A 13,320-nucleotide genomic window follows, 5' to 3' on the forward strand; every position below is an offset into this window, starting at 1 on the left:
TATAAAAAGAAATTACATTGATGCCCTGTCCTTCAAGCCGGATGCTAAATTCCGAGCAATTTATGAACATTTAGGCGAGGATATTGTCGGCATGAACTTTCAGCCTGAAGAAAAGGTGCAAAGATAATTTTCTCGCTGAAAACAGATGGAATCTTTCGGCCGTATTCTTTCTTTTCGGATGCTCCCGTTTATTTTTAAAGATCTGAATTAAATCCAGCTTAATTACGACCAAGGCGGTTCTCTCGCATTCACCGTGTGTTTAAACAGCATCCTTTATTCTCACTCACACATACGACAGGGTCCTTCGCTCGCTCTTTACGCACGGTAGGTAGTGAAGACGACAAATGCTTTATAACTGTACGCCGGGATGAATGCTATACAAAAACACTGCACGGGCATACGACTCTTCTAGATATGAAATGTGCGTGCACTGCGCTGTCGCAGTGAGTTTAATGAAAAAAAGAAACTAGTAGTGCATCCAACATCAAGAACAACCTTTCGCACTGCGAGAGTTCACGAGAGAACGTTTGTGCGGACGTCTGGAGGAAATCTGGGCCGCTTCCTCCGCTGCTCTGGAATGGTGCACGGGCACGGTGCAGCAAGTTCAGAAGGCGTCACCGTAGAACGGGCACTGGGCCGTTTGCTTGACTCTTTTCTTGCCACAGTTCTTTTGTCTTATCACTGCCAGTACAAGGGGCAGCTCACGAAAGCACAGTTTTCGCAGGTGAGAACTTTTGCGTCGTTGCTCTTGTTGCTTTGAGTTGCTGCTAGTGTGGGAAGCACATCGCGAATTTGCGTTCACACTGGCGTTTGCAAAAACGAAATAAAAATCATTTGTCCGTTTGCGTATGTAGAGGTCTGGAAATGCATACAGGAAGGCAGTAAGCTAAACAAGGAGAATTCTAGAGGTTATGTCCGACGAAACAAAACAGAATATAATTGCGATCATGGTTCACGGTTCCCGGTGGTGCTGCGGACAAAAACATTATTTTTCTTCAGCAATTTTTTTTTATCCACAGTCGGTTAGGAAGCGCGGCGGTAATCAACCACCGTTGATTGAATGTAGCGCAAAGATGGGGCTACTTCAGTAAGGTATGAAGCGGTTCAGTTGATGCACCAAGCACGAAAGAGCCGCATGACCCAATTCGGTTCACGAAAAACAGGAACGAAAAGGATACATAAAGGAGACGACTAAGGCACGGCGCGCTGTGTTCACCGTCTTGTTCATTATGTCGTCTATTTTATTAGACGGGATAATGCTTAGGATTCTAATTAAGTATGGTAGTCTTTTGTTCTTGTTAAAAGGACAGCTGCTGTATAAATTACGTCCGGTGCGCAGCTTAACGAATATGCCCCGGGCCTCCAATAAGAGGAGGTTACTGACCTCGAAAAAATGGTATTTGCTTCTTCGCAACTGATTCTGTGTTAGTGTCTTCTATAGGATCCTGTCACTGTTTTATAAGCGGCAAGTTTGGTACCCGTGATTGCAGGTAGAATTTCTGGATGCGTGACTTCAATGGATGAAATTCTATCGCCAGGATTTGCATCGCGCAAAGTCTGATGAACAAAGCCAGGCTTTGATACTTGCTTAATTCAGGTGTTTTGTTTGAAAGCTGGATGGCACAATTAGTCAATATCCGGTAGTAGAAAAAAAAAGTTTACGGCTGATTCTTCTGAACGCTTTATTACTTAGCCCGAATATTCATGGCAGTTTCCGCTCATTACCTCATGACTTAGACGCAAAGTACCAATGCTGCTCGAAGATGCCGTCAGTCAAGGGGGCGCTATCCAGTGGGGACGACAGGAAAATATGAATCGCATGAAAGATGCTTACAAAAGTTGGTCTGAGTAGCGATCAACTGAATAGATAGTTGGCATTGTTCCTTAATACCTGCGCATTAAAGAGCAAAGGATAGCGAGTGGTTTAAAAAAAAAGTTGAGATTGTAGCTATTACTAATTTTTCCTCGATTTTCGACCCCTTTTAATAACGGCCCAGGAACTGCTTCCTATTCTTCGCTTTGCCTGCCTACGTGGGACCAGCAACGAGGAAGAAGGAAGCAACACTGTTGGTGCTCAATAGAGAGTCTAGCAATATCTTACATCAGGGCGCACATCACCAGAACACAGACCTCGACAATGCGGGTTCACCGGTAACCAAACCTTGTCGCTCACCACAGAGAAGGCTACCCTCCCATAAAGCACCTTTTGGTTTAGAAGTGGTTTGTAGCCACTCGGACAAATAAGACCCCTTGTTATAAAAGGGGCTGCTTTTTTTTTCTGAGCTCATCAGTATCTTTCCTAAACGCGCCACCTTAGCAAATAAAAAAGTATAAATACCAATATAAGAAAACTGCGAAGAAAGCAAAAAAGGCAAGAAAAAAGATTATAAAGTGCAATCCCGCCTTCAGTGCAATGAAGGAGGTCACACTCCCGCAAACGACCAGTGTGAACGAAGAAGCGTTTGTCGCGTAGAGACAGTGCTGCCGCAGTGTCTTCGCCGCTGCCGTCACTCGATGACGATGTCGCCCTGCGCGAGGCGCTGCTCCCGCTGTCAGGAGTAGACGCCGTCGTTGCTCTGAATGGAGAAGTGCCGGTACGAGATGTACTCCTGGGGCACCTCCTGCGCCTTGGCCGGTCTGCGGCGGCGCCGCCGTCGCCGGAATTTGAGTGCCGTCAGCAGCACGGCGAGCACAAGCACGAGGACGGCGCTCACGCTGCCGCCCAGGATCATTCCCAGAGTGGAGAGCGTGACCCGAGTGCGGTCGGTCCGCGCCAGGGTGCGTACCTGCACGCCAGAATGTGGCCGAGAAGAAGGGAGAGAAAACAGAAAATCTTTACACCTTGGACGTCGCCATACCGCTTTCTCGAAGGCACTGCGACCCTGCACTACCAATGCTCCACGAGCCTCCCCATATTGCTCCCAGGAATGTTCTGCGCGCCTGACGTTAACCATGCTCCCTGCGGTTCGCCACGTTCCCCGCGCTTTGCGTGTCTGGCGCTATCAACTGTTCCTTGATCGTCGCCCTATTCCCTGTGCGGCCTCTTTCTGCACCTCACGTAGCCACGGCAAAGTAATAGCGTCGAGTGAATATAGGATTTCCACGAGCAATACGCCGACATTCTGGTTGGGAAGGCTTAGGGCCGTTCCTCCACCAGCAGATAACTGACCAGCTAACCAGCTGGTCATTACACCCGACGACAGCCGCCATCAACACGCACCTGTGATGATTAGGGGAATGGTAGCGGGTGGAGTGGAGGGCTGCGGGTAAGGAGAAAATAATGTGATCCGCATTTACATCTGGAGAGTGCGAAAATCGCACGGGGCGAAGACATGGATCTGAGTGACCATTTGACAAAAGATTTTTTTGAAAGAAAACTAAAATCCCTAAGCTGTAGTGTTGATTTAATTTAATGAATTGTAGATTATGTGGTCACCTCCAGAGAGCATCGTTTTTGTGTTTTCTATCCGCTTTCTCTGCACCTTAGATTTGCAGTGAAGGACGCAGCCTTGAATCGTCTCGGTTTCTTATTGTTAACTACACTTCAGCCTCTCCATTTTCATCGTGAATGCCTCGGCGACTAGTCTCATACGCAGTAAAGCATTGGTTTTGTAGTTGGAAATTCTTACATGACAAAATTTAGTGGATTTCTTTTAGGAGTAAAGGGCTTCTCAGTTGGATTGCCTCTGCTATGCTCGCAGTTTTAGACAAAGAAGCGTTAATAGTCCCTTCAATCGCGGACAGTGCACACATATCTGCAGGCATCTTCATCCTCGTCGCATACCTGAATTTGAGAGCGCTTATAGGAGAACAATTAGCGCCCAGTTTAACGAGGTGCCTTTAGAGGCCCTTATCTGACATAACCCTTTTTTTAATGTCGCACCCTTATGTACATGTAATGGGACTTGAGAGTGTGGCCAACGTAGCAGGCAGTGGGGTGCTCACCTGCAGACACTTTCTGTTGTTGGCGGACATGTCGTAGGGTCTCTCGACGTCCGCCGTGTATGGCGTGGGGCGGCCCAGGCTGCGCAGGTACTTTCCTGTGGCCGTCACGCATACCGTGTACCAGGTCTCGGCGCGCAGCCCGTCGACTTCGTAGCGCCGCACGCCTGGCTCGAGAGAGGCGCCCGCTGCCGGCGCGGGCTCCGACGTGGCGTGGTATGTGATCAGGAAGCCGCCGATGAGCGTTCCGTTTTGCACATCCCACGCCAGCGACAGTCGGTCATGCTCCAGGCGCCGCACCTCAGCCGACGTCATCAAGGGGGCGGGGCAGAAGTCCACCGGATGCAGCGAGGCCACCGACTGGTTGGCCAGCTTGTCGGGCTGCGCGCAGCTGGGCCGCCGTGTGTTCAGCCGAGGGTGGTCCTGCAACCACTCCCACAGGCCCAGCAGCCGGCAGTCGCAGTGGAAAGGGTTGCCTGCGCCACGGGAGCCACGGCGTGGGTTACCTCAAACGAAATGCGAGGTCTGCAACGGACTGCGTCGCGCCAACTATGGTGCAGACATAGTGACAAAGAGATTTCTCCGTTGGAGCAGTCTTGAATTTCTGAAAAAGTTTTCTAGTGTTCAGCCTAAAGAAATTTTTTTTTTCTCTCTAAACGGTCATCCCACAGAAAACCCGGGGTACTCATCTGTTCTTTTCTGTTCAACAATATTTAATGACTTATGTAATCCAAATTTCATATTTCCTTTTTTGGTATGCATTGGACCTCCGAAATGTGGCAGAGAGGGATATAGGGACAAGCGACTTGAGCATGCCAATGCAATTATTGCTCACAGTTGCTGGGCCCGAACGCCGCTGGTGTAAAGGAGCTGTTTACATATACCTGTGGTGCAGCATTCAGCAGTTGTCCTGTTCCACATGTGTAAGAGGTGACGTCTATATCTCTATGATATTTCACTCAAAGAAAGGAACCCAATGCCTAGAAGGTCGATCAAGATTGTGTTGCAAGCTTCCGATGCATGTTATCCACCTGCAGGCGACGGCATGCCCACCTGTCAAATCCAGCTCCTTCGGCAAAAGATGTTCAGCCTCACTATTCATCTAATGCATCAACGTCTAAAATACCTGTTCAGATTGTCCTTTGCCCTCCTGGGTGCTCTTTGTCGTCCTAACATGTGGTGCGAATATAGGCTTCCCGACATCGCAAGAAACATTGAACTGCGAACCCAGTGCGGACTGCATCGAGAAATCACCCGAAATGTCACAGTGACAGCGGGCGAATGTGCACAACGGCTTCGTAAACAGTCCATGCCACAGTCGAGTAACTTTTTGTGGGGAAATTCTTCACCGCAACTACTAACGTGGAGAAAGCTCGTAATCACTACTAACAAACTTTAACGTTTGACCGAGAGAAAATATGACTCGGGACGCCAGTCAAGGGAGAAATGGCTTTAGGGGCTCCATTTTCTAGCCACCTCTTTTCTGCTTGCTCTAGTGGTTCTTTTTCATTCACTCCCGCTGGGCACTGGCTTCAAAGCATGGTGGCAGTGACTCGTAGTAGGCCACAAGAATTATTCAGAAAGCAGAATCACTGTCAGACACAGACATAAGTGGAGCTGTTTACAATACAGTTTTATCACTTTAATTCCTCAGTTCCTTCATCGATTCACTGTTTATGGTTTCAAAATAATTTATTTTTATATCAGTCATTTTTATTCTGCACTCCATTTCGGCTAAGGCACAGTGGCACCAACCGGTTGGTGCCACTGTGCAAAATGCAATAAATATAAACAGCTACCGCAAAATGCAATCAATATAAACTGGCTCGCACCGGAATGGTGGCTCACACGTTCGAGCATCCGCCTCGTGCGCGGTACGTGTGGGATTCAATGCCCAGTGCCACCGGGTATGCACCGGTTACCAATTGTAACGGTTTTACCCTTGCCTGGTGCTCGGCTTGTTTTGGGTGAAATGCTTGTAAAATGTGTATTTCCTTGTGTTGACGAGACCAGCATTTGCCATTGGCCGTTTGGTCATTGATGCCCTTAGGCAATTGAAATTCGATGTCATTCATTTTCTGGGCTATGACTCAGCATATGTTTTCATTAGTAGACATCCCACTCACATTAAGAACACCGAAGGTCCTGCATCCCTCACCGCACTACTGCACACTCTTATACCTCAGCACAAAAATATCTGGTGCGAGGTGAAGGTTCATGGTATTTCGCCGTATTCGCTGGCTAATCATGTTTCTTGCCAGAGCTCACCTGTGCCTGCTGCGATTAGTGGCAGCTTAACAAACAACTTCGGCGGTGTAAAAACGTGCCTAGTTTGAAGAGACTGAAAATGCTTACGACCTGATTGCAAAGAGCAGCACCGAATGATGGGCATGTCTTCGTCTTTTTTTATCGTTTCGAGGCAGATCGGGTGTCTATAGGCGTTTGGAATAGACGCATTGTTCTTTTGATGTGATGATAAAAAAATCATAGGAAAGTCACGAGTGTGTAATGCCAATCTTTGAGCTTCAGCTTCGGTGTGACAGCAAAGAAAGAATCTGGGCTGCGGGCTGGGCTTCCGCTCTACCTCTCCTATTCGTCTGCCACTTCCTCTTTCCCTCCTGTCCCCTAAAAATGGAGACTGAAATTTTCCTTTCTCCAGCTTTCCAGCCGTCGCTTCCCATTGTCTCTTCCTCTTCCCTGTCTCATTCCCCTAACACCCTTATCACCTAAAAGTGGGTAGGGCGCTTTCATTCCGTGAACTTTGCCACCTGCCAACCCAGGCAGGCGGCAGGTGGCGCCGCGGACGCCGGGGACGACGGCGCCAAATTGGTGAACCACCTCATAAGAGCTATAGCTCTAAAACTGAAAGTAATAGGAGCAAAGGTTCAATATTTGCTTGCAGTAATTTTTGCGACAAAAAAGAAATGCGCGAGGAAGAATTTTTAAAGCAGACAGCTTAAACTCATTAAAGCCTACAATTTTCCGTATCTAAGCAGACAAGCCACAGACAAGTTCTACACGCCGTAAGAGGCGCCTTACAGTCCAAAGAACCTTCAGCTGCATCAGATTCGGTGTGCTATTTTATGCAGTGTTTCGTTATAAAGCCAGCGCACATGGTCGCCATGGTTTTGTCCTAACATTCAAGTTGATATGCTCGTATAGAGGAGCCCTAAAGGTGCATCGATTTTCGTTTGCTGTTTACGCTTTCTCCCTATACGCTTCGTGAGAATTGCGGAGGTGCCATTTGACCTCTAAGCGCACTCACACTTGGAGGAAAGAGGAAGGATAATGGAAGGAGGTAGCTGTTTGACGCACTGTAAAGCAAAGCTAGATTAGCAAAAGCACCGCTTTGTGGAACTTTCGAGCTGAGCGAGACACCCGAGAAAGGGACAGAGAGAAAAAAAAACGGTTCGAAATTAACAGATTGCTTAAGAAGGCTTGCTTGCGTTCCCTCCGGCGGAGTAAGTTTGTTTTGTTTTGTTTTTTTTTTTGGGGGGGGGGGGGGGGGGCAACGAGAAAATTATTCTTCGTTAAGCCATGAAGCTCACGGTTACCATTCAGGAATCCGGTGGCTCTCGAGTTGAGGGAATTCATAGAGATAAAAGCACGATGCCTCCGCCGATTCGCGTCTGAAAAATGCGACGGTTTGGACGGGATGACCGAGCACAAAGGAAAGCCGAACGCAAGACCGAAAACAGACCGAGACGTACAACGAAAAAAAGAAAGGGGAGAAAAGAAACGCTAAATCAGAGAAAGAAAAGGAAGATAGCCTTCGCACGTCAGTAGTGCTAAAAGGGAGGTCTGCGTTTCTTAGGTCGACACCATGCAGCTTGATGAATAAAAGGTCGTCAATGCATTCATGTCGTACATATAAAGGAGGGACGTCGGCTCAGTCCTAGTCTTAGGCTTACGCACTCTTTTCATTAGGGTTTGTTTTTATGATCGGCCTTTTTACGAGGCCCCATGATGGCGTTCACAGCTTTTATATTTTATCCTAAGTTCTGAACCAAACGTCAGCTTTCCGTCATCTTCCGTTAAGCTGCACGCTTCTTTTCCCCAACATGTCTTCCGCAACGAAATCATTTTATTTTCGATGTAAACGTAGTGATTCACATGTATTCTTTATTAAATGTGCACCTTGTCCGAGGCATCAGTGTTGCTGTGAGGCCGCACAAAAGCAACGTGGAAACAAGCCCAGAATTATCTTCTTGTCTTAATTAATGTTCTGTTTGCACTGCAACGTCGACCAAAACTGTTTTGAAGGCATTCAGTTCAATGAATTTTCTCAAATGAATATCGCATATTAAAATAGAGGATGGGAGGTTACAGAACACAAAGCGTTTCTCTCGTTGCGTTTAAAGGAAGCAGGGCTGGCTTGCAAATGAAAACTAAACATGCTTTGGTGGACAAAGTGACGCTAGTTCAGTTCATTGTCGAAAATCTATTACCTCCAAATTTCGTGCCAACAATCGCGGTCGCTACAGCACCAAAGGCATAATGCCATTGCAAGGCATTATGCTATTATGCCATTACTTGCAATCACTCCTAGGCACAGAAATTTAGCACAGCCTTAAAAGGGAGCCCTAGTATTGAAGGCTCACTTGGAGAAATACCAAGACCTTTAGTAAAGCCGCTACTAATGCGACCAACAGAACGCAACGAAGGAGAAAGAGGTGGCTGTGAAGAAAAGAAACATCGTAATTTCCTTACCGTGAGCTAGCAAGAAAGATGTGGGCTCAGGTAAAAGTAGTAAGAAAGGGAAGACAATTTGCACATAAGTAACTTTGTTGCCATTTCTGTTTTTTAAATATATTGAGAGTAATAATTTTGAAGCGGTAAAGTAATCTATGAAATGCGCAAAAACAGTTTTAACACAAATCCAGTATAGTAATTATTCCTGAAAGCTGACTAAATATTTTCTGCCACTTTGCACTTCCTGTACGCACTGCGCACGATTTAGCGCTAGTCCGTCGTGTCCCAACTAAATCCACTCCCGCATATTGCACAGAGCTTGAAACGAGTGGATATGAAAGAAAGGGAATATGATACGAGGCAGTAGAGCATGAGGTTGAGTGGTATCGTTATAAAGTTGTAAGGGTGGTCGGCCGCTGCCTCAAGAAAGATTAATTGCAGGTTATTGAGAGAGGCTTTCGCCGTGCCCTACGAGCTGACCTGGCAGAATGAATTATTGTAATAACACAAGAGGGACCTCACAGACAAAAGCCAAGCGCATGAGTGGATGCTCCAGCGCTAATTCATTAAAACAATAGGAAATTGACACTCAGTGAAAAAAACTTTGCCTAATGCAGACATCACAGCGCTCGCACTAATGATAGACATGTTTTTTTTACAATAAGCTGTAAAACAGGGCGCTACGAGAACTTACAAGAATTTGGTGCGAATTGACAATGAAATAGAGAGAATAAAAAATAACATCACTGCAATAAATTAGAGGAGAAAAAAAACTGACACAGTTTAGAAGAATGAAAATATTACTATAAACTCCGCTCAACAAAAAAAAATGCACAAACTCGGTTTAGGTACCCTGTATCGAGGAGGATATCGCAGTTTATGAAATTATTTACACTTTAGGAAGTTTACGTAATACAGTTTAGTCTTCATAAGCAGTCCTTCACGAGAAAATTTTCGAAGTTGCAAATTTACGTGCGATATATACAGACATGTCTTAATTTAAAAGGCTAGTTGAGGGAGCAAATCAGTCTAATTTTTATTAGCTTTTTTTTAACTTCAGCATTAGCGGTACATACACACTCGTGCTTTGTTAATCTGGACACATTCGTTACTGACGAAAACTGGCCATAAATCGAGTCGCCCTCAATTTGGAATCGTGAATAAACGCTAAAGAGATATTCTAAACACACGGCGATTAGGGCCAGCTTCTGTGCGTAGAGGCGGGCACCAGAGATGAAGTCGCACCTTGGAAACTCCAGGTGCTTAATTCTGATCTCTATTATCTCTAAAATACTGCGGAAGAGGTTGACGCACGTTTGAGGCACCTACAGGTGCGTGAGATACATGAGGGCGCCTTACAGTGCGATGAAGAATCTTGTTCTGCGACTGTTCACTTTCCAAAAACTCTGTACTCGGTGCATTGCTGCTTATAGCGGATTGCAGCGCAGAGCAAGCTCCAGACGGAAAATGAATTTTTTCATGGCGCGTGGCCTCCGCACCACACATGCGCATGCGCACACGCATGCACGCACGCACGCACACACACACACACACACACACACACACACACACACACACACACACACACACACACACACACACACAAACACACACACACACACACACACACACGCACGCACGCACACACGCACGCACACACGCGCGCGCGCGCGCACACACAGTCTATTACTACGGCAGTTGCACTTTCGCGGTTTCCTGCACTCAATATACAAGGGGCGGAAGATTTAGTAGTTTAGTAGCAGCAGCTGGTATTTTGTACATGGTTACAATGGGCTTCGTGCATCTCGCTTTACCCATGGTCTGAACAGCATGTTTCCATATTAAAGAGGCGTCAGTAAATTATTAAGGTTTTAGTCCCACGAAAAAGAGCCCATAATTCGAGTGACCTGTATTAACGGGGCGTGAATGTAAATTTTCTGCAGTCCCACAACGTCGTATTTAAGGAAAAGAGTGGCAGAGGTTTAGCAGTAAGAATCCACTCTCGCAGACCGAGAGAATCGCGCTGTGTGTTTCCAGCTAATTAACCCATCTTACACACGTGTTCTGCTTCAAATAAATATTTGAGCACCATTTATAACAAATACAGATAACTGCGCCAAATAAAGGCAAACTAATATTATAAAGAGCTTCTATGCATTTTCTTCCATGGTTTCGCTTTGCGGAAGGTTCACTGAACAAGCTCATACGCGACGAAATGTTACGTCGTTTTCGAAATATTCAGCCTAAATGGAAGGATCCGTGATGCCTCTATGCACATTTAAAAGCTCAGATTCTTACTTCTTATATGCGTGTCGCCATTTCTTACTGGTAAAAGTCTGGTCGCACATGTGAAGAGCGGACGGCGACGATACATGATCAATCTCTTTCCACGTATACAATGTAGCTGTAAGAAAAAAAATCTTGGAAAGGGATCGTTTTAGTCCTTTGTAGTGTTTCATTTTTTTATGGTGGAGCTTAGTTCGACCTGAAACACGCACAAACCTGCCGCAGCTGCTTTGTGCATGGCACGATGATCCGAGACCTGCAGCGCTTTCAAGTGCGGTCGACAGGAGCACCTCCGCAACTTGCTGCCGTTCGAGCTTTATAGTTCCCTGCCAGTGGAAAAGGACACGCCACTATACTCCATCTCACACGTTGTTTGCAGCGCTGTGAACGCTGCGACGATCTGAGCCAATCACCACGGCGTTCGCTGCAAAACGTTTTCCTCCTAACTCCTCATACCGCAACTCGTGGTTCCTAGGAAGAAAAGAGTACCGCGTCCAGCTGCTGCACGCAGAATTAAGTTCCGGCCGACAAGGCGCATGCCACGTTTACGATGGAGGTGCGCCACTTTGCAGCAGGCCTCTTCAGTGCTGTATTCGTGCGGACTTTCTATGCCAATTTAACCAGTGAATGAAACGCCTGTTGAAATACACTTTCAATCCCTGAAATATTCGTCTTGATAAGTATTCCCGACACTGCACAAAATATTTGAGGGACTCTTCGTTGCTTCCCTTAGCAGTGATTGGACGAGAGAACTGTGTTTTTCGCAGTGATGCAAACAACTTGTGAGATGAAGTGCAGGCGGCGGCGCTTACACCGACGGAATCGAGAGAAAGGTGGTGGAGGAGGAGGAGGAAGGGAGCTGGTTAATACGCTTGCATGACGCTGCGCATGAATTAGGACGAGTGCGGAAGAGGCAGAGATGTGGCCTCCACAGCACATGCGTTAATTGCTAGTCCTGCCGTGCTCTAAGTACGAAACTTGCATATATAGTAATGAATGACAGAAACGAAAGTTCCACTAACCGGAGAGCAGCAGTTCGCCGAGCCGCACCTCGATAGGCTGGAGCACAGAGCTGGAGAGGTAAGCGAGCTGGTTGTTGCGCAGGTCGAGGCTCACCAGTGCCGTCAGGTTCGCGAAGGCATTGACAGCCACCCAGGCGATCTGGTTGTCGCGCATCCAAAGTGACCGGAGACCGTTCACGTTGCTGAAGACGTCTTCGTGAAGCCGGGCGACCCGATTGAAAGACAGGTCCAGCAGCTCCAGGTAGCGCAGATCAGACCCGAACCGCGCCAGTTCCACGATGTGGTTTCGCGTCAGGTTGATCACCTGCGAAAGAAGGCCACACTTTACCCATGGTGCTGCTGTCTTTACCTTTTTTAGTGCAACTGTTGTGCGCTCATTCCGCTCTTGAGCGGCGTCGTGCGTCCCCTCTAACAAGGACACGGGGAAAGGACAGGGGGGGGGGGGGGGGGTGTAGCAGTAAATACTTCGTGGAGAAAAATTGCAGCTGCTTATCTTCAGGATACAAAGAGTGATTAGCACAAGCTGGCTCGCAAAACGATTAACATAGTCATGATCATCATTACAATTTGTCATAAAAAGAAAGTACTGGTTGAGGCAATACATAAACGGCACTACGTCATGATGCAAGTCATCATTGCCGCTGAACAAACAAAAATATCTTCGTAGCTTTTGAACTGATTGGTTCAGTTCATGGCATAGTGGAAGTGAAATCGGCATTAGGCCTAGGTTAAGGGCTTCAGTTTGAATTCGACGGCCCATTTTGGCCTTCGCTGTACAGCGTACCGGGCTCGAGCGGCCGGCAAGAAGGCATGGCAGCAATGACAAACCAGAGGATTTAAGCTAATTTAACAAGCGCTCTAGTTACTTTCAGGAAGATCCTTGTTAAACGAGCGAGACACAGAATATAGGGGGTTACTAAAATATGTTAAAAGGAAGATTTCCCGCCACGAGGAAGTACAAGTGAAGCGTAAGACGCAGTTGCTAAACATGCCTCGCATGCAAAGAAAAATCAATGCCTTCGTGAAGACCCGGTCGTCCGTTCCGCCGAAGCAGAAGCAAAATGGAAGGCGTCACTGGTGAAGAGTAAGGTTGCCATTAAGAGTTTTCGCGTGGAACCTCAGGCAATCTCTTTAGGAGTGCGTGTTATGTGTGGAAAGGGTTGTTCTTTTTTGAGAACGACTTGCACCCGCTGCCGACCAGACGCCACGCGAAACTGGAGCGTGTGTTTGCCTACTGCGGAGCTATCCGCTTTAGTTTTCACCAACAAAAGAGTGATATCTTCAACACCATCATGAGAAAAGGCGCAACCTACAGGGACTCCTAAGACCTCTGGCCAGAAGCGCAGCGGAAGAAATACGTACGTAAGAGTTAGGAGAA

The 13,320-nt window shown here is 47.0% G+C and overlaps 1 protein-coding gene across 1 annotated transcript in view; it reads right to left on the reverse strand.

The window, feature by feature from the left end:
* Positions 1-249: 249 nt before the first annotated feature.
* Positions 250-13,320, reverse strand: part of LOC144094123 (uncharacterized) — a 242,039-nt gene continuing 228,968 nt past the window's right edge. The window contains exons 3-5 of the mRNA XM_077628042.1: positions 11,943-12,246; positions 3,946-4,418; positions 250-2,786 (exon numbers count right to left, since the gene is read on the reverse strand). Coding sequence (XP_077484168.1) covers positions 2,553-2,786; positions 3,946-4,418; positions 11,943-12,246 — 1,011 coding nt within the window. The 3' untranslated portion in view covers positions 250-2,552. The remainder of the gene's footprint in view (positions 2,787-3,945; positions 4,419-11,942; positions 12,247-13,320) is intronic.

The sequence above is a fragment of the Amblyomma americanum genome, chromosome 6, assembly GCF_052857255.1.
Source record: "Amblyomma americanum isolate KBUSLIRL-KWMA chromosome 6, ASM5285725v1, whole genome shotgun sequence".
Lineage (NCBI taxonomy): Eukaryota > Metazoa > Arthropoda > Arachnida > Ixodida > Ixodidae > Amblyomma > Amblyomma americanum.